Source organism: Gadus morhua, chromosome 10, assembly GCF_902167405.1.
Source record: "Gadus morhua chromosome 10, gadMor3.0, whole genome shotgun sequence".
In the NCBI taxonomy this organism is placed as follows: Eukaryota; Metazoa; Chordata; class Actinopteri; order Gadiformes; family Gadidae; genus Gadus; species Gadus morhua.
The window spans coordinates 950,685-972,373 of NC_044057.1; the positions used below are offsets into that span (position 1 = coordinate 950,685).

Below are 21,689 nucleotides of genomic sequence, written 5' to 3' on the forward strand. Positions count from 1 at the left end.
AAGAGCCTTGTTGTAAATATTAACATTTTCTGCCAGAAGATGGTGCTGTTTTCAAAGTAATTCTTATTTGGTTTAGTTTTTAATTTCTGACGGGTTTTGACTTTATAGCTGCAACTTTATTCTTCATATTTGAGTTAATTATCGTTTTCGATTTGTCCATTAGAAATTATGAACAGAGAACTGATGACCAGTACATGTCTAATGTTTATGAACTGCCAACACTTATAAGGTTTAAAGCATGAAGGAATATTTATTTTCATAAATTCGTCGTTGCCAGTCATAATATTTTCTCTGCAGTTCATTTTTGTGATTCTCTCGTGCTTTTTAAGGATAACGGCGTAGGCATACAAACAAATGATCACAACAAACATATTCAGTTAAATCATTTCCAGAATGTATACACAATGAATTTACAAAGTGCTTTTTTTTTGATACATAGAGAAATATGACATTGAAAACATCCTAAAAAAGTAGCTTGGCCCATTTTAACAGAAAAATAAATCCCTTAAATGAACCTCCCAATCCATCAGTAGGCCTATATTGTAAAATCCCAGATTTTTCATCATTCATGTTAAAATATGGAACAGAACACATCCATTATAATTTGTTGTAGTTTCAACAGTTTTAACTTCACCGCAGACAAAAGGGACATTTCCTATATGCTGAGTTCATTTATTAAACCGTGTGGATCCTTATTTAACGGACTATACAAAACGGAATATAACAGAAGAACCCTTGTCTCTCCCTTTTCCAGAATCTTCGAGACGTCTCTGGGCGGAAGACATAGGAGGTCAAAGAAACCTGGTCACATGATGCAGATAACCCACATTCCACCCTTCATCACAGGAGGTCCTCACTCATTCATCTAAACACCTCACATTCTAGCAACAAATGAAAAAGTTGAATATTTACAGTTGTGGATGCCGGCGGCCATCTTGTGATGCGTTAACGCAGCCACAGCCAGTTAGCTAAAATGCTACCAGGCCACCGCCGTAGTCAGAAATACAGGACATATATGTGCCACTTCCCTTGAGGTTTCTGGGCGGCGTCTAGTCTAGTGGTAGCTGAACCCTGACGACGGCTCCCCGGCAGCGCCTGCCACGCCCCTCCCCCCGCCGCCGCCGCCGCCGCCGCCGCCGCCGTCGAGCCCCATCGAGCGGCGGTAGGCAGCCGACAGCCTGTAGAGGAGTGCGGGGGAGGGGCTTGTCTGGGCGTCGGCCTTCTGGGTCATGAGCATCTCAAAGAGGGTGCTGACCTCCGACAGCAGGGCCCCGCCCAGGGGGCCGTCCTTCTCCGGCGTCTTGCCGAAGGTGGAGAAGGAGGAGGCGGGGTCGAGCCCTCCCGGGGGCGTGTCAGGGGAGTCGGGGGCCGGCGGGGCGCCGGGGACGAACATGTTGTCATGGTAATCGGCAGAGAGGGGGAGGGAGAGGCGGGCCACCCAGGCAGGGTCCAGGTCAGCGAAGACGTCGTCTGGAGAGAGACAGAGACGAGGTTGAGGGATTTAGGCCCAATCCCATTTCTACCCCTTACCCCTTCCCCCTTCCCCTTACCCCTCCCACTTGTTTTGAAGGGGTAAGGGGGAAGGGGGAAGAGGGAAGGGGGAAGGGGGAAGGGGGAAGAGGGAAGGGGAAGGGGGAAGAGGGAAGGGGGAAGAGGGAAGAGGGAAGGGGGAAGGGGAAGGGGAAGGGGGAAGGGGGAAGGGGAAGGGGAAGGGGGAAGGGGGAAGGGGGAAGAGGGAAGGGGGAAGAGGGAAGAGGGAAGGGGGAAGAGGGAAGGGGAAGGGGGAAGAGGGAAGGGGGAAGAGGGAAGGGGGAAGAGGGAAGGGGGAAGGGGGAAGGGGGAAGGGGGAAGAGGGAAGGGGAAGGGGGAAGGGGGAAGGGGAAGGGGAAGGGGGAAGGGGAAGGGGGAAGGGGGAAGGGGGAAGGGGGAAGAGGGAAGGGGGAAGAGGGAAGAGGGAAGGGGTAGAAATGGGATTGGGCCATAAACTCACAATAAGGAAGGAGAGCGCGATTGATTGAGGAAGAGAGCGAGAGACAAATTGTGAGAGAGAGACTTGATTTGATTTTTACTCAAAATGAAAGAGGAAGTAGAGAGAGATGGACTGGTCAAAGGATAGAGGAGGTGTGACCGGGGGGTAGGAGGATGGAGGAGAAGCTGATAAAGAGAGAGAGACGAGACAGAGAGCGAGGGATGACACAGCAGAGGACCAGATGGTACATGTAGCTGTGTGTTTATACGGCAACCGTCACGGTGCACACAAACGGTGGAGGTATTCCTGTCACCTTGCACGCGCGCAGGCAAACACACGCACAAACATATTCATGCACACCGGAACAAACACAACAATCTCTCGCGCATCCGTATGCAGGTAAACATGCTGATATGATCAAGTTGTGTACAGGAACAGAGATTCATCTCAATCTCCCTTCCCCTCCACCCCCCAACCGCTTCAACACTGGCAGAACAAGGTCAAGGCCCCGCTGAGAGCCTGCGATCATGGGGCTCTTTGGCGGGGAGCCAGACAGGAAGAGGAAACAGCAGAGGGACCTTTATCTGGCTGCCCCTGTCAACAAGTCCTTCCTCGTCTTCCCACTGTTTCCTGGAGCCGGGCGCGGAGAAGAGCGCTCGCCGCACGTGCACACCTGCCAGACCACGTGCACACCCCGCCACACCACGTGCACACCCGCCACACCACGTGCACACACACCACACGCCGACTGTCTGCGACTACCCCGCTCCGAGCAACGCCACAAACATCCCAGGCATTTCAGAATCTCAAAGACAGCCAGATGGATTTCAGAGTAGTGAAGAGGCAATGGACTATCAGCGGGACATAAAGTGAAAAAGATGAACGCTTAAAGACTGAACAGAAATACGCACTTGTCTTCTTCCAGAATTATCTGAAGGGCAAGAACAAGGATAATTATTCTGTCCCGGAGAATAGTGAAAGTTCAAATATACGTAAAAAATACAACGTCTAACCATCAATTAAAAAGAGACCTTCGAGCCTTCAAAGAGCAGATTAGGTTCATGGCTAAAGAAGGCCTACCTGTATACTGTCTGAACATTGGGGTATGAACCAAGAACATTACACTGGCAGTCATACAAATCCCAACCACTAGGTCAACATCCCCCATCATGAATCCGAAACAAAAAGAGAGTTTGATGCCTTTTGTTCATCGATAAGCAGCCTCTTCAGCGTTATAGGTGCCTGGGCCGGGGTTGAGAGCCAGCCAGATACGCCAGAGGTGCGGTATCTCCCTGGAGGAGGGGCGCTGTGAGTGTTGTGGCGCTGCCAGCGTGTTTCTCCTCTCCGTGTCTCAGAGGTCTAAAGTGATTAGAGGGCGGCTCTCAGAGCTCCGGAGTCAGACTCATCAGGCAGCCTTTCATCTCAACATGGCCACACACACACACACACACACGCACACGCACACGCACACGCACACGCACACGCGCACACGCACACGCACACGCACGCACACACACACACGCACACACACAGATCCAGATTCCAAAGTGGATAACAGCCTACAGACAAACACATACTTTCATGCACTTTACTGATAAATATATGCAGATACAGATACCACACAGGGCATTACAGCCTTCTCATACACACATATGTATACGCATGTATGTATACATACATGCGTATACATATATGCATATATACATACATACATACAAAAATACATGCACACATACATACCTGCATACATACATACATACAGCCGAAACACACACACACACACACACACACACACACACACACACACACACACACACACACACACACACACACACACACACACACACACACACACACACACACACACACACACACACACACACACACAGAGAGATCAGATTTACACTGCTTACACAAACCCATGCAGACAATTACACATTCAGATACACACAAGCACCAATACACACACATCAGATGATGGTTCTTCACCCGAGGGTGAAGAATCAAGGAGGTATGTTGACACTGAGAAGATATGTCTCTTACAGACCTGTTAGAGACAGGTTCCAGCCTCGCTGGATCAAAGCATCTCCCGACACCAGACACGTTGGAAAACTAGAACACCATGACAACTCACCCCGTCATCTTCATCACTCTCTCTCACATACCCTCACCTTCGAGTCTCTCTCTATCCCCGTCTCATTTTCACCTCCCACCTCCCACATGGGCTCCATTTCCATCACACACTCACACACACTAACGCTTACCTTCCAGCCGACTCTCTGACTGTGACATGTATGTTTAATGTACATGTGTCCATCACGTTAACATGCGGGGATGTAGATGTGAGTAAGTTACTGCGTCAAGTTATCATAGAGGAACTATAGTGGTTAGGAGAAGAGGAGAGAAAGATGAGAATAGAATCGGAGAGAAGGCTGAGTGGAGGGAAGAAAAGAGGATGAGAAACGTTTGCTCTTCTCACAGATTCCTAAGACAGTCTAGTCTGCAGGGTCTGTACACCGACAACTAAACCTGCAGGTCAGAGGTGACTCACACATGACACACACATAAACAAACACACACACACACACTAACCAGCCACAAACACACCCATATATATATGTATACACACACACACACACACACACATACCAACCACACACACACCCATATATATACACACACAAACAAACACACACATATACACCAACCAGCCACAAACACACCCATATATATATGTATACACACACACACACACACACACACATACCAACCACACACACACCCATATATATACACACACAAACAAACACACACATATACACCAACCAACCACAAACACACCCATATATATATATATATATAAATAAACACACACACACCACAAATCTAGCCACACATGAATGCGTATGTCTATATATTACCGCTGCACACACACATATACCTCCACACACACTCACACTCACGGCCTCCCCCCCCCCCCCCCCCACCCACACACAGCGCTCTGGTGTCTGTTGAGAGACGAGGGAACATGAGCCGGTCCCAGGCAGGGAGCAGAAAGCCCCCGTACCTCGCTCAGGGTCTCTCGCCGCACAGCTTTTATCTCCCAACAAAGAACAGCCCCCGGTATGCTGCTCTCACCACAATAGCAGGAAACACACACACACAGCTACACACAGACACGCAACAACACAAAGGCAGAACATAAACGTACATATCTCTACGTCCACATGAACACACACACATTTATATACACAAAGCCACATACATACATGTTACACACAAAGACACATACGCATAACTACACAGGCATACATGTATATATACGTGTGTATATATACGTGTATGCCTGTGTGTGGTGTTTTTTATTGTACCAGTAATGGTGTGTTGTGTAGTATCTAACAGTAATGGGGATGTGTGAAGTGTTATGTAGTATACCAGTAATGTGAATGTGTGTAATATTGTTCCAGTCGTGTGGATGTGTGTGGGGGTGTGTGGTACATACCAGTAGTGTGGATGTGTGTGGGGGTGTGTGGTACATACCAGTCGTGTGGATGTGTGCAGTGGTGTGTGGTACATACCAGTCGTGTGGATGTGTGCAGTGGTGTGTGGTACATACCAGTAGTGTGGATGTGTGCAGTGGTGTGTGGTACATACCAGTAGTGTGGATGTGTGCAGTGGTGTGTGGTACATACCAGTCGTGTGGATGTGTGTGCAGGAGCCTTCCTCCTGGTCTGGGGAGTCCCTCCCGGCCTCCCAGTCCACGTCGCCGGCCTCGCTCTCCCCGTGCCCGCTGTCCTTGGTGCTCTGCCAGTCCTGGCAGTCCGGACCTCCGTATCTACGGCCAGACGAACACACAGGAAGAGCACTGAGCAACGCCCAGGGCCTCATACAGCATCACCTCCAGGAGGAACGCCCAGCGCCACAGCGCTACCTCCAGGAGGAACGCCCAGCGCCTCGTACAGCATCACCTCCAGGAGGAACGCCCAGGGCCACAGCGCTACCTCCAGGAGGAACGCCCAGGGCCTCGTACAGCATCACCTCCAGGAGGAACGCCCAGGGCCACAGCGCTACCTCCAGGAGGAACACCCAGGGCCACAGCGCTACCTCCAGGAGGAACGCCCAGGGCCACAGCGCTACCTCCAGGAGGAACGCCCAGGGCCACAGCGCTACCTCCAGGAGGAACGACCAGGGCCTCATACAGCAGGGTTGTGGGGCTTGGATCTGTCTCTGAGACTCTGACTCTCTCTGACGCTCATGAACATAGGATATTTATTTAGTTTATTTCTGTTTAAAACGTAGGAACCAGAGAACGATTGAGGCACTTGTGCTAATAAAACAGTGCGGTGTATTGTAGCGTTCTGCTACCAGTGGTGTCGTTGTCGATACACACACACACACACACACACACACACACACACACACATGTCCCCAGGCTTGGTGGCAGGTTGTAACAAGAGGCTGCATGTGAGGTCACTAACAGGTGAAGGCAGGGGGTGACACATGTGTACGATTACCCCGAAGGGAGCCATGACTCAAACCAAACCCCTGAACAGTCACACACACACACAAACACATACACACACTCACACACACACATACACACAGACGCACGCACACACAAGCACAGACACAAAGAAATATGCACACACACACACACACACACACACACACACACACACACACACACACACACACACACAGACGCATGCACACACACAACACACACACACACACACACACACACACACACAGAAATACGCACACACAAACACACACACGCACAGACATACACAACCCAAAATGGAGACAGGAAGGCAATCAAGCAAGACAGTATATGGAATTACAGTCAGCCGGGATATAATTAGAGTCAAATATGCATATTCAAACACACATACACAAACACTCCAAGATAGAGGAACAAAAACCGAATGGGCGCTGGCACAAACAAATCCAGGTACCAGGTACCACACACAGACATACACACTCACAAACACACTCACACGTGTGCTCGTCTTGGATTCATGTGGCTCATTTCCGCCGGGAGTTGAGCTACTTCCTGTTTGCAAAACAAACTTCACTCAGTTCCTCTGGCGTCACGAGTGTCTGTTGTGTTGTTTTGGTTTTTCTTGCCTGTCTTAATTGTCTTTGCAAGATGAGTCTTTCACCTGTGACTATTTTAATCCCAGCGACGTTGCTTCTTGGCGTGGATCGTAGAGGGAGAGGAAGAGAGAGCGGGATGTAGGGAGAGAGAGGGCTGTCTGCCAGCGGTTTGTACTGAAGGTCAGGCTGTCAGAGAAACTAAGGTTTTGATCAGGAGAGCTAGGAAGGAGGAGAAGCAGCATTTAGTGAAAAGAAACGATCAAGAAAGGAAGAAAGAAGGAAGCAAGGATGTTGTTTGCCACTATTCTTTGTTCCTCCTGGAGACAAACCTAGCAACACACAGCAATGGAAATGCCTGCCGGGCTATGGTGGGCATTTCAATTGCTGTATGTTGTTAGGTTGGTATGATTGTTGGTTTGTGTATGGGCAAGAACTGTTGCGATGCAACGCGCCAGCTTAACTACAGGCAACAATTTAAATAATTTGTAACATTTAAATAAATAACAATAATTCACCTTTTCTCATCAAGAAAGCCTTTACAATCAACCCATTCATAATCAAGTATGAATTATTATTAAATGTGTGCAGTTTAAAATTTGTGTTTTCTACATTTGACCAATGCATACTCAATGCTTCATGTTATTTTATATTTTATGTTTTTTTCTTGTGTTGACGTTTACTTAAAGTGGAAATCTCAAATAGTTCATGTGAAAATTATCTGTTAAGTAATGTATCTATCACCGAGGTATGAGAACACAATGCTGATCGAGCCTTTGTGCCCACCGATGAAAGCCCTTGCACTTGCAGCATTATGAATATTAGGAAGAGGGTGGGTCTGTCTGCATCGTTGGGATCTGTGACAACAATTACCTCTTATAGCCGAAGGTGTCTCCGAAGAGGACAAAAGAACGCCACTTGCCCATGTTTGTAGTTTATTTCTTTGAATGAAGTTTGTTTGTTTACCTGCCGGCACGGTGAGAGTACTTGTTGCCACGGAAATTTGGCCTGGGCTGCAGCTGTCCTTGGTGGAGGAGGGAGAGGAGCTGGGAGATCTGCTGGGAGGAGGGGAAGAGGAGGGGCAGATGAGGAGGAGAAGAGGAGGAGGAGAGGAGGAGAGGAGGAGAAGGAGAGGAGGAGGAGAAGGAGAGGAGGAGAGGAGAGGAGGAGAGGAGAGGAGGAGAGGAGGAGGAGAAGAGGAGGAGAGGAGGAGGAGAGGAGGAGGAGAAGAGGAGGAGGAGAGGAGGAGGAGGAGAAGAGGAGGAGAGGAGGAGGAGAGGAGAGGAGAGGAGGAGGAGAGGAGGAGGAGGAGGAGAAGAGGAGGAGAGGAGGAGAGGAGGAGAGGAGAGGAGGAGGAGAGGAGAGGAGAGGAGGAGGAGAGGAGGAGGAGAGGAGGAGGAGGAGGAGAAGAGGAGGAGAGGAGGAGAGGAGGAGAGGAGAGGAGGAGGAGAAGAGGAGGAGGAGAGGAGGAGAAGAGGAGGAGGAGAGGAGGAGGGGAGGAGGAGGAGAAGAGGAGGAGAGGAGGAGGAGAGGAGGAGGAGGAGCAGGAGGAGAGGAGAGAGGAGGAGGAGAGGAGGAGGAGAGGAGGAGAGGAGGAGAGGAGAGGAGAGGAGAGGAGGAGAGGAGAGAGGAGGAGGAGAGGAGGGAGGAGAGGAGAGGAGGAGGAGAGGAGGAGAGGAGGAGAGGAGAGGGGAGGAGAGGAGGAGGAGGAGGAGGAGGAGGAGGAGAGGAGGAGGAGAGGAGGAGGAGGAGAGGAGGAGAGGAGGAGGAGAGGAGGAGGAGGAGAGGAGGAGAGGAGGAGGAGAGGAGGAGAGGAGAAGAGGAGGAGGAGAGGAGGAGAGGAGGAGAGGAGGAGGAGAGGAGGAGGAGAGGAGGAGGAGAGGAGGAGGAGAGGAGAAGAGGAGGAGGAGAGGAGGAGAGGAGGAGAGGAGGAGGAGGAGGAGGAGGAGAGGAGGAGGAGGAGAGGAGGAGAGGAGGAGGAGGAGAGGAGGAGAGGAGAGAGGAGAGGAGGAGAAGAAGGGAGGAAGAGGGTAGGAGAGGCGGAGAGGGGGAGAGGAGGAGAGGAGGAGGAGGAGAGGAGGAGGAGAGGAGGAGGAGAGGAGGAGGAGGAGGAGGAGGAGAGGAGAGAGGAGAGGAGGAGAAGAAGGGAGGAAGAGGGTAGGAGAGGCGGAGAGGGGCCGGGGGGAGGTGGAGAGAGGAGGTAGGGAGGAGAGGAAAGGGGGAGAAAGGGGAGACAGGAAGGGAGAGGAGAATTTAAATACAAAAGTATTGATTAGAGGAAACATAAATAAATAGTTTTGGATCAATCCAGTTCACTTCACTTCAAAACAATCCAAAGTATTCATTTTCCAACTTCGCTCAGTCCAAATCCACCCCTCCTCCTCCTCCCCCTGATTGACAGGCGTTGATTGATGGCTCCCCGAGAGCTTGATTGATAAGACAGGTGGTTGGTTCTCCGGTGTGTGTCTGTTGACGTAATGCTCCGTTCAGCCTCACTCCGCCGCCCCCCTGCCGTGACGCCGCACGACTGACAGACACTAATGGCCTCCTCCACCTTTAATGTGCCAGACTAACCCCTCATGCTAACACGGCCTGTTAAACAACCCCCCTTAAGTACAGAGCCACGGTGAACCCCCTAGCAAACCCCCATTAGGGTGTTTAAATCATTAGTGTCAGAGTGTGTGTGTGTGTGTGTGTGTGTGTGTGTGTGTGTGTGTGTGTGTGTGTGTGTGTGTGTGTGTGTGTGTGTGTGTGTGTGTGTGTGTGTGTATACATGCACATGTGTTTGTGAGTGCGCGTGCGTGCGGATGTGTATGTGTGTGTATGTGTGTGTGTGCGTGTTTGTGTGAACGTGTGTATGTATATTAGTGCGTTTGTGCGCACACACACATATACACACACACATATACATACGCATGTACATACGTCCACATGGAAATATGGCCGTATGTACGTATGTATATGTGTGTGTGTGATTGTGTGTGTGTGATTGTGTGTGTGTGATTGTGTGTGTGTGATTGTGTGTGTTCTGTGCTAACAGAGGCAGGTGTAGAGTCAATAACTCCAGAGTGTCAGTGTGAGAACCGCGCGCTGCCGTGTCTCTCAGTCCTGCGGCCCGGGTGACGGAGGGACGGGGGGACGGGGGGACGGGGGGACGGGGGGACGGGGGGACGGGGGGGCGGGGACCCACAATGCTTTGCGCTGACGGCGCTGGGCTGTCACCGCGCACGGCCAGCGAGACAGGAATGTGACTGGAGGGGAAGGCAGGGAGGGGCAGGGGAGAGCAACGCTCTGCGTGTGTGTGTGTGCCGTTTATTTGTGTGCGTGTGCGACTGTGCGCGTGCATGTGTGTGCGTGTGTGTGAGTGTGTGTTTGTGTGTTTGCGTGCGTGTGCGCGTTTGTACGTGTACGTGCTGTCGATGTGTGTGCGCGTGTGTGTACTTTAGCTATGACAGGAAGGGGTTTGTGCGTAACAGGCTATTCTTTTCTGTTTCCTCTTGCTGAGGTCCTCAGGAAGACGGCCAAATGTGTGTGTGGGCTTATGTATTTTATTTGTGTGTGTGGCGTGTGTGTGTGTGTGTGTGTGTGTGTGTGTGTGTGTGTGTGTGTGTGTGTGTGTGTGTGTGTGTGTGTGTGTGTGTGTGTGTGTGTGTGTGTGTGTGTGTGTGTGTGTGTGTGTGTGTGTGTGTGCCTGTATATGCATACATGTGTGTGTGGTTGTATATATGTATGTGGGCTCCATTCCAACTATTTGTTGGCCTTTTCCTCATGAGTCCCTAGAGAGGCACCTCCAGTCCTCCAGACATTCAGCCAACTGGGAGCTGGAGCTGAGGGGGGGGGGGGGGGGGGGCTTGATTGCAGACAGGGTGAGAGTGAGATTGTGTGAGAGTAGTTGGGTGTGGGGGAGAGGGAGGGTGGAGGTGAGGTGGTGGTGGTGGAGGGCGGTGCCTTCCTGGTCTCCTGATTGCCTTCACATGAGGCGGTTGAACCTGGGCCCTCTGAACGCGGGCCGCTGCCCTTAAGGAGAGACGATGTTTGGTGTGGCCAGCCCCGGAGAGCCTATACTCCTACTGGCTGTTTCTGGTAGATAGAGGATGAAGTGTCTATAGTCGGTTGAGCATTTAACTACTTATGTTGTGGCGAAAAAGCAGTGGTCGTTCGGTCCGTTGGTCTATCTCTGTCCCCATTATGACCCGATTGAATCAACTTCAAAAGGCATAAACTAAAGGACATGATTGAATCAATCATCAGTTTTTAATCAGCTTCTTTTAGCTCTGGGAATAAAGGGTGTGTATTTGTATGTGTGAGCGTGAGCGCGTGTGTGTGTGTATGTGTGTGTGTGTGTGTGTGTGTGTGTGTGTGTGTGTGTGTGTGTGTGTGTGTGTGTGTGTGTGTGTGTGTGTGTGTGTGTGTGTGTGTGTGTGTGTGTGTTAGCAAACGTGTGTGTATGTGCATGTCCACATCTAATAGCAGGAGGAAGTGCTGCTCTCTGAGGAAGCTTTAGAAGAGTTTAGCTGTGTCTCTGTGTTAGCTTACATATCAGAGCTCATCGTCTGACTGCTGTAGCCTCAACCTGATATCTGATCTTTGCAGGGTTGGAGGATTACTCTCTGACACAAAAACACCTGAGTAAACTTACTGAACACACACACACACACACACACACACACACACACACACACACACACACACACACACACACACACACACACACACACACACACACACACACACACACACACACACACACACACTCACTCCCCCTTAGGCTGTCTGGCTAGGTCTTTCAGCAGACTTTTAACTGAGGAACAAATGGGCAACTCAGTGTGTGGGTGGGTGTGTGTGTAGAAATATATCCACCAGGTCAAAATGACAAATACTTTGCAATGCAATTATTCAAATACTTGCAGTCACATCAGTAGATAGGTCAATGAATTCATAATCAATAAAATAATAGAAGGAACAATATATATCCATACAACACATATAACACTACACAGTGTATCAGTACAGATAAGGTGTCCTACCTGGACCTCCGGCGAAGCAGCAGAGAGCTCGATGTTGTCCCCGAAGGCGGCCATGGAGAGGCGCACCAGGTTCCTGAGCATGCGCCGATGCTCCGCCTCTCGCCTCCCCCCGCCCTCGAGGGCCTTCGGCCGGCGCAGGGTCGCCGTGGAGCTGGAGCACGACGCCGGCCCCGCCCCCTCCTCCTCCTCGCCCTCCCCCGGCCCCGCCCCCTCCGAGCGCGCGGGGCGCCTCAGGGTGCCGCCGTGCGACAGCGAGGAGGTGGAGGAGGACGGGTTCCTGGCCCGCCGCAGCGTGCGGTACGGGGTGGCCGGCGTGCGGGGGAGGGTTCCGTCCAACTCGAAGCCTCCCGGTTTGCGGAGCGTTCGGGCGTAGGAGGAGGGCGGCGGGGAGGAGTCCGCGTCGAGGTAGGTCAGAGAGCGGAGGCTGGCGTTGTTGGCCGACGGCGCCATGCTGTACTGTCGCTCCGTCTGCGGCTCCTCGGGCGCCGCGGGGGCCGGGCCGAGGGGCTGGGCCTCGCCGTCGCCCTCCGACGGATCGTCTTTTCGGCCCCGGATGACGGGAATCAGCTGGATGTCCGACTTCCTGATGTTCTTCTGCGGGCGACGCGGGTGGCGGGTGTAGGTTGACTCCGCCTCCCGACAGTTGTAGGCCCGGTTGTCCCGTTTCTCGGGGCGGCAGAACGTGGTCACCAGAGCGATGGCGAGCATTAGCAGGAGGCAGGTGGCCCCGAGGCAGATGGCGATCATCATGGTGAAGCTGAGTTGCCTGCGGTTGCCGGCCCCCGAGTTCCTGAGGTGGTCTTTCAGGTTGATGAAGCTCACCTCCAGGGTCGCCTTAGTTACCAATCCAGGAGTACCCATGTCTGACACGGCCACGCCCACTGTAAACGTCTTCCCAATCAGTTCGGTGGCATTGGTGGTGTTCACGAAGAGCTGGCCCGTGGTGTTATCCAACCAGAATAATCCATCGGGATTTCCATCGGCAATGAGGAAACCGAGATCACCATTTGGCCCAGAATCTGGATCTTCCGCCTTGAGGACTGTAGCCAGGAACCCTACCACCCCTTCTCTGGCTGGTGAACTGATGGGAGAGGTGGTGGAACCTTCAGCCCCTTCATCGCCAAGTTCGATCACAATCTCGCCCTTGTCTGCGTTAACAGGCACGCTTAAATACGCCACCCCGTTTATCGCCATGGGCTCTTTGATGATGGGGTAGTTGTCGTTGATGTCTTCGATGTCGATGTTGACCGTGGCAGTGCTGGTGAGCGGAGGATAGCCCTGGTCCACGGCCTCCACGATAAAGGAGTAGTGGGCCGAATCCTCGTAGTCCAGCGACTTCTGTACGCTGACCATGCCACTGGTCCGGTGGACGGAGAAGTATGCCGTTGAAGATCCCAGCTCGTTTGACTCCCGCATGGAGTAGGACACCCTTCCACTAAGCTCCATGTCGACATCATGGGCCTCCACTTGGAGGGCCATGTATCCAATCACGTTGTTCTCCTGGAAAGAGGCTCTGTAGACGGGTTGAGTGAAGACAGGCGGGTTGTCATTCTCATCCTGAACATTGACGGTGAGGTGTTTCACGCAAGAAAGTCGTGGGTCTCCATGATCCTTGGCAAGGAGACTGATGTTATACTGCATGTGCTTCTCTCTATCAAGGCTGCCGTTGGTGACAATCATGTAGTTGTCCCCATGGATCTTTTTCAGATGGAAGGGCCCTGATCCTTCCTGGATGAAGGCATTTACTTTACCGTTGTCCCCTGAATCAGCGTCGGACACCATCACCAAGGCCAGGAAGGTGTCCCGAGGTGCTCCCTCACGGACCGTCGCGACGGGGGAGTCTGGAGGAGTCCAAGTGATGTGAATTCTCGGTGCATTATCGTTGATGTCCATCAGCTTGATCTGAAGCTTACAGTGGGACGGGATGGCGTTGGGTCCTCGGTCACGAGCCTGTATGTCCACTTCAAAAGAACGCCTGGCCTCGTAGTCCAGGGGTCCTTTCAGGGTCACAGACCCGGTTTCTTGATCGACGTCAAAGAGCTTCTGCACCTCAGGTGGGGCGTGCTTGCTCAGGGAGTACTCGACCTCCCCGTTGGCCCCTTGGTCCGGATCTGTGGCCTTCACGTTGACCACGATGGTACCATGCACCGTGTTCTCGGCCAGCTCTACGACGGGTTTGCAGTCCTCAAAGACGGGGCTGTTGTCATTGGAGTCCAGTATATTAACTCGGACCCTTGTAGTCCCAGACCGGGGTGGGACGCCTTTATCCCAGGCCGTCAGGGTCAGCTCAAAGGTGGCCTGCGCCTCTCTGTCCAGCTCCTTAATGACCACCAACTCAGCTTGTTTGGAGCCGCCCGGCCCCACCCTCACCTCAAGGGCAAAGTGTTGATTGTCGGACAGCGAGTAGGTCTGGAGCCCGTTGGGGCCGGCGTCGGGGTCCACCGCCCTGTCCAGGGGGATCCTCATCTGGAGGCTGGCGGTCTCCGAGATCTCCACTTCCTGCAGTTCTTCAGGGAAGGCGGGGCTGTGGTCGTTCAGATCCATCACCTCCACACGCACTCGCAGGAAGTCCATGGCGCCACCCTTCTTGTACAGGACGCTGAAGCCCAGCTCACAGAGGTCCGCCCCGCGACACAGCTTCTCGCGGTCCAGCCAACTGAGGGTCGTCACCTCCCCGTCCCGGCCGCTGACGGAGAAGGGAAGGGCTTCCCCGTGCTCCACCACCTGGAAGTGGTCCATCGGGCCGCTGAAGCCGCGCTGACGCAGGTCGTCCAGCAGCCGGCCCACCCGCGTGCCGGCCGGCTGCTCCTCCCATAACCGGTACAGGATGGTGGAGGTGGCCGGGTCGGAGGGGGAGTGGGCCTCAGAACCAAGGCCCAGGGCCAGCAGCAGTAGAACCGGCAGCATGGCGCTCACGAGAGGTCACGGCTCCCACGGTCCGAGAGCTATTCACACATCTCCGCGATCGACTTTGAAAATAAGATTTGAAAACTGTTAAACTAAATTTAAATGAATCTTTTCATGATGTTTTAAAGCATGTCAAAACAATATAAACGTGTGTACAAAAATGTCAGAATAGCAAATTAAGATCTAACTAAGTATCTTCTATTCAATCCCATCTCTCAAAATGAAAAGATAAACAAACAACAAAAAGTTACCTCTGTATCGGAAAGATATCCTTCAGTCCAACCCCACGGTAATTACACAGAACATATAATTAAGAGTCCATCCTCTTCCTCTCCGTCCCGCTCCGTCTCCACGCTCAACATAAGAGTTGGGATCTAACTGAGAAAGTTTGGAAGCTGGATTCCACGCCAGGCCGCCGCCCCCCGGCCAATCAGAGCTCGGGAGGGGGAGCTGGAGTATGCAAATGATTAAAGTGTGTGTGTACCCTCCCCGGTGCAGAGCAGCGCGACCCGGGGAAACTGATCGGTTGCCCAGACAGTTCTGGAGTGTGTTTAAGGTTATATGATAGCCCCTAGCTGTCACTTTAGCAGTAGTCTGCCCCAACCCCTCTCTCTCTCTCTCTCTCTCTCTCTCTCTCTCTCTCTCTCTCTCTCTCTCTCTCTCTCTCTCTCTCTCTCTCTCTCTCTCTCTCTCTCTCTCTCTCTCTCTCTCTCTCTCCCTCTCTCCCTCTCTCCCTCTCCCTCTCTCTCCCTCTCCCTCTCTCTCTTTCTCCCACCCTATCTCCATAGAATAATCACAACCTAAATCATTCTAAATTACTGTGTGATTGTGTGAGGTGGAGACTTGGAATCGAACAGACGGGCGAGAGTGCAGCTGTGTGCCTATAATCATTATAGAACATGTATTTTACGATTGGACATTAGTACAAAGTGTTAGGCATCTTGTAGTTAGAGGCTGAAGTGAACTGTCTACAGATTTATATGGGATATTTACATCTTTCTTGTCTCTCTCTCACACTATTCTTTCACTCTCGTTTTCGTGCTTCAACCCCCTCCTCCTCCTCTCTCCCTTTATCTTAAGCTTGCTCTCTCTCTCCTTCCCTTACTCTCAAGATCGCTCTCTGTCTTCTTCTTCCCTCACATGTGCTTTGATTTCCCCCCATTCTCTCAGCACCTCTGACTCTCTCTCTCTCTCTCTCAACCCTCTCTCTCTCTGACGCTCTCTCTAACTATCTGACTTTGACTTGTTCAGACTAGCAAATCAACGCCAGTTACACATGTCTAGTCTGTGAGAGATAACTCATTAGAACAAATGCAACACAAAAAATGAAATCTTTTTCTGGTGTAAATGTGATTTGCAAAACAACAAAGAATGACTGCACTTTGGTTAAAGTCACAATTATCCCTGTAAAAAACTAAATGCATCACTAAACTCTGAAGCTGAAACTTGATAGATGGAAAGGATTTACCCAGCATGCTTTGCTGCACCTGGAAATCACAACAAGGGAGATTTTCAAGCATATCGTATTCCTCCCCCCAGAGAGTGTGTGTGTGTGTGTGTGTGTGTGTGTGTGTGTGTGTGTGTGTGTGTGTGTGTGTGTGTGTGTGTGTGTGTGTGTGTGTGTGTGTGTGTGTGTGTGTGTGTGTGTGTGTGTGTGCGTGCGTGCGTGTGTGTGTGTGTTTTTCCTAATCTACTGTTTTCTATATTATACTCTCTGTTCTGACCTATTATTTATTCACTCTACTTTATCACATTGTAGACTCGGCTCTTAAATCTTATCGATTCTATAATTCATTCTATTTGGTCCATGCATCACTCTTCTCTGATTAGTCATCGACTCAACCTCATTTGTATCACTCTCTTCCGTCTGTATAGCATTCCATCTCTGTTCTATCTCATCTCTGTCCAACTCTACCCCTGCCTCATCTTCTCTACTCGATTCTACTCTATGCTATTCTATATCATTCCAACCCGATATAGCTCTATTCTTACAGGGTGTTTTCTGGGTGTGTTGAATATAGGACCAAGAGGAGGGGTCTACTTAGTGGACTTAGGGCCTCAGTAATAGGAATAGGAATTCTGCGACGGTGGTCCTGAATTTCTCCCCTTAACCTCCCCCAACGCAGACCCCCCAGCCCCCATCACCCCTCGGGAGATTTGTGTGGCTCACCGGGTCAACCAATAAGATTAGGATATCACTTGGGTAAACACATGTCTCTCTCCCACATCCAGACCCCTGTCCACCGCACTATCTCTACAGTGCTTTATGTGTGTGTGTGTGTGTGTGTGTGTGTGTGTGTGTGTGTGTGTGTGTGTGTGTGTGTGTGTGTGTGTGTGTGTGTGTGTGTGTGTGTGTGTGTGTGTGTGTGTGGTGACATTTTTGTTAGGATTTAAGACATTGTTAAGCCATTAGACAGTTCTCAGACGTTAAACGTTAAAACAATAGACGTTAAGACATTAAGAAGTTGAAATGTTAGACGTTGGACAATAGAGTTGGAGACGTTAGTGTGCACGATTTTTAATGGCATGTGTTGTTGTGAGTGGTTTATTATTCGCATGCAATGAATTGAATGCAACGTTTGCAGTGGTTTGACAGCTGCAAGACAGGCACACACACACGCACAAACACAAACAAACAAACACAAACAGACAATGATGACGTTCTTTCCACTTGTAGGCGATACTCCACCTCTAGAGGCGTTTGTGTTTCAATTAGCCATTCATTTAGTTTACCGTCGGCTAATACGTTAGCATAAGAGACTCAAGAATGACATCTGCTCCTTGGTTTGTACCATTTGACTCCATCTAACAGTTTAAGCATATGGCATCTCTAACCTATTGGGCAGTAACCTAGAAACGGTGTGTTTGTGTGTGTGTGTGTGTGTGTGTGTGTGTGTGTGTGTGTGTGTGTGTGTGTGTGTGTGTGTGTGTGTGTGTGTGTGTGTGTGTGTGTGTGTGTGTGTGTCTTCAAGATAAAGAAGAATTTCTCTTCTTTGTGATCTTTCAGCCTTAACACACACACACACACACACACACACACACACACACACACACACACTGCATCTGGCACTGTAACTCCTTTAATGTGGTAAAGGCTTTAATCCTGGCCTGATCAACTCTTTACTGCTGTGTGTGAGTGTGTGTGTGTGTGTGTGTGTGTGTGTGTGTGTGTGTGTGTGTGTGTGTGTGTGTGTGTGTGTGTGTGTGTGTGTGTGTGTGTGTGTGTGTGTGTGTGTGTGTGTGTGTGTGTGTGTGTATGCCAATGTGTCTGGTATGCTTTAACCACCTATATGATAAGCGTCTGGTTTTGTTGTTGTGTGTGTGTGTGTGTGTGTGTGTGTGTGTGTGTGTGTGTGTGTGTGTGTGTGTGTGTGTGTGTGTGTGTGTGTGTGTGTGTGTGTGTGTGTGTGTGTGTGTGTGTGAGTTGGTGTTCGCGTGTGCATGCATTCTTGAGTACGTTGTGTTTGATTCGAAAGACAAGGAAAGGAAAGAGAAGGGAAAAAAACAAAACACATTTGCTATCCTAAAGAAATCAGCCAGTGTAAACAGCTTCTTGCCCACTGTTTCATGGTTTACTGGTCCCCCAAACACCAGGACCCACTGTGAACAATAGTTCACAGTGGGTCTCATGGTGACTACAGAGGCTACAGGAAACAAGACAGGGTTACTTGCCGTCTTAGTGACTGACTAACTGGCTGTTAGACTGATTCCATGACTGTCTGACGTACTGACCAACTGACAAACGGGTTGACTGAAACACTAACTAGCTGATTTGAGTGACTGTCTCACCTGGGATGACAGGTACGCATCGGTTTAGGGGGCTGGTAAACAAGAAGCTGGCGTCCAACAGCCTGAATGCCTCACTGTCTGATTATAGCGAACATAGAGAAATAAACAATAACGCAATTGAGGGCGTATTGTTAAACACAGATGACTCTATCATTCCAAACCGGAGACAGAAGTGATACACAAGGGAATGATAGACACTCACACACAAGCACACGCACACACACACACACACACACACACGCACGCACGCACACACACACTAACACAGAGATAACCGTTCTGGCATGAGAAAACAAGCCCGACCTAGCTTCAAATCTGATCACCTGAACAAAGAAGTGTATGTTGTTTGGTCGTTTTCTTACTGAAAGGAAAAGGATTGCTCGTGGCAGAGACCAAACAATACCAACCAAACACATAATCCTAGTTTGCTTGTTTTTATCGGTAAACCAAGCTTTAGTAGGATTATATCAACCTATTACAGTGCAGTCATTTCTATGTTATTGAACCGTTTTTTAGACAGGCCCAATGAGACCCCAAAATCTATTTCCCAGAGCATAGTGGCCAACACAGGCAGAGAAGAGGGAATTTAGGATTTTTATTAGTGACGACAACTGAAAAGTGAGGAGGGCGCATACCAGTTTTGGGGTGGTGGCCCAGGTGTGTGCGCGTTTGCATGTGTGTGTGCGTGTGTAAAGCAGGCAAAGCAAAAACCAACGCAAAAAGGAAGCCATATTTCCTGCAGCTGGGAGCAATAAGCAGGCTCTTGCTGCCTCTCTACATCTCTCTCTCTCTCTCAGACTCTCTCTCCCCCACACACACCATCACTCAGCCACACACTCTGGTGAGGAAATGCTTTCCAGACAATATGAGGCCCCTGCGCCCACAGGAGTGGAGCTGTCCCGCAGTACCCCTGCCTCTCTTATCCTCTCTCTCTTCCTCCGGTAACCATACACAATAACCCCCTCCGAATCCCACTCAACACACAAACACACACGCACCTTTTACTACTGTATCTTACTCAGTTCACTGACTACCAAGATCTCATAAAAGAGGACTAGTTTGTGTGTGCGTGATGTTGTGTCTGTGTATTGTATGTGCCTGTGTGTACCTGTGCAGGCATAAATATGTGTGTTGGCATACCCCTTATGCGTGTGTGTGTGTGTGTGTCTGTGTGTGTGTGTGTGTGTGTGTGTGTGTGTGTGTGTGTGTGTGTGTGTGTGTGTGTGCGTGCGTATTTGTGTGTGGGTGAGTCAGGGTGAGTATGAGAGAGAGGAAAGCCTCAAGGCTGTTTCCTGTATAGACCCCTCATAAAACGTTCAGACCATTTTCAGTTTCTCATTGGGCTGATGTGCAAACCATAATAGCAGCTGAAAAACAGCTGAAAAAGAGTTCAAACCAGCTGAAGAGTTTAAAGCTATTGTTATGGGCCAACTTAATGCTAGTATGCTAGTAATATTCAGACTTCTTAAATGATCTGTGTTATCATGTCCTTCGTTTGCCTTTCATGTAATAAACTTTATTAAGTCTGTAAACGATAATGGAGCTGTTTTATAGACAAGCTGTTATTCAATAGATAAGAAGTTTCTGTTAGGGATTTGCCTGACCTTTAAATCCCCAAAATACCTACACAGCAGATGTATCCGAATATGTATGCTGTGTATCCTGTGTGTGTGCGTGTGCGTGTGCGTGCGTGTGCGTGTGTGTGGCGTGTGTGTGTGGCGTGTGTGAGACCCCACTGCCTCCATTCGGTTTGGGAGTGACCGCGTGGACTGTTAACATCAGCGTAGCGTGTGATGACAGTGGGAGCCGTGCTAAAAGCTATCATACACCCTGTGGCCCATTAGCCGCATGCACGGCCTCCCTCCAAACACACCGCCGCGACCGGGAAGGATGGAGAGAGTGTGTGTGTGTGTGTGTGTGTGTGTGTGTGTGTGTGTGTGTGTGTGTGTGTGTGTGTGTGTGTGTGTGTGTGTGTGTGGGGTCTTTAAAGGAAATGCAGTTATCATGTCCATGGTGACCTACATTCACTGGTGGCTCCATGAAGGTGAAACAACACACTCGCGCACGCGCACACACACACACACACACAAACACACACACACAGTGAGAAATAAATGCTTTAACAGCAGCCTTTTGTCTCAGAGTCCATTATCCTGACTAAGCCTTCTAAAAGTGTGTTAGTCTCGGAATGGCCGGGGCCGACCGCGGACCTCCTGTCAACGCCGGACCGGCCAGCCGTGTCCAGCTCTAATCCTATTGGTGGAGGCGCCCCCGACAACAGGTGATGACACAGGTCAGTTGACACCCAATGGCTGCGCGGCCTGAACCGGTTCACCCCCTCTGCTCTATTGTCCTCTCACTGGGCCGTTTTGTTGAACACTAAGGTGTTTGTTGACATGGTGACCCCTAACCCCTCCCCCCAACCCCACCCCCCCACAGGGCAGTCCTCATCCTCCTTTTCTTTAAATGTTTTAGCAGACTTCCCTTTCCTTCAGACCCCCCGTCCCTCTCCCTCCGCCCCCCCTGTACCTACGCATCCCTGCACACACTTCCTGTGACAGGAAACAGCTTGGCAAGCCAGGCCTGAGGATGTCCTGCATAGGAGAGGAGGTGAGGAGTGAGGGGGAGGAGAGGGGAGGAAGGGAGGGTTGAGGGGAGAGGAGAGAGCAAAGGAGACAAAACCAGGAAAGAATGGAGATGAGAAGTGCGAGCATAGGAGTTGAGGATTGAGGAGGTGAAGTAAGGAGAGCTGAGGAGGAGAGAATGAGGAGAGCAGGAGCAGGGGAGGGACGGGAAGAAAGGGAGATAGATAAGCCGGATTTAGGAACAGTGTTGCCACAGTTACCTTGAAAAAGTAATCCGATTACTGATTACTATTTAGTCCTTAAAATAGTAACTTA

General features: G+C 50.5%; 1 protein-coding gene across 3 annotated transcripts; it reads right to left on the bottom strand.

The window, feature by feature from the left end:
* Positions 1 to 225: 225 nt before the first annotated feature.
* On the bottom strand, positions 226 to 15,434 carry pcdh12 (protocadherin 12). 3 transcript variants are annotated; one of them, XM_030368293.1, is made up of 5 exons: positions 15,252 to 15,410; positions 12,094 to 15,062; positions 8,033 to 8,121; positions 5,662 to 5,804; positions 226 to 1,470 (listed from the first exon to the last, which is right to left on the bottom strand). In XM_030368293.1, exons 2-5 carry the CDS (start codon positions 14,998 to 15,000, stop codon positions 1,055 to 1,057), a joined length of 3,555 nt encoding a protein of 1,184 aa, XP_030224153.1. In that variant the 5' UTR covers positions 15,001 to 15,062; positions 15,252 to 15,410; the 3' UTR covers positions 226 to 1,054. The 3 variants fall into 3 exon arrangements, with proteins under 3 accessions (XP_030224153.1, XP_030224152.1, XP_030224154.1); XM_030368292.1 differs by having other exon boundaries at positions 8,033 to 8,124; XM_030368294.1 differs by lacking the exons at positions 226 to 1,470; positions 5,662 to 5,804 and adding an exon at positions 6,682 to 7,288 and having other exon boundaries at positions 8,033 to 8,124; positions 15,252 to 15,434.
* Positions 15,435 to 21,689: the final 6,255 nt, after the last annotated feature.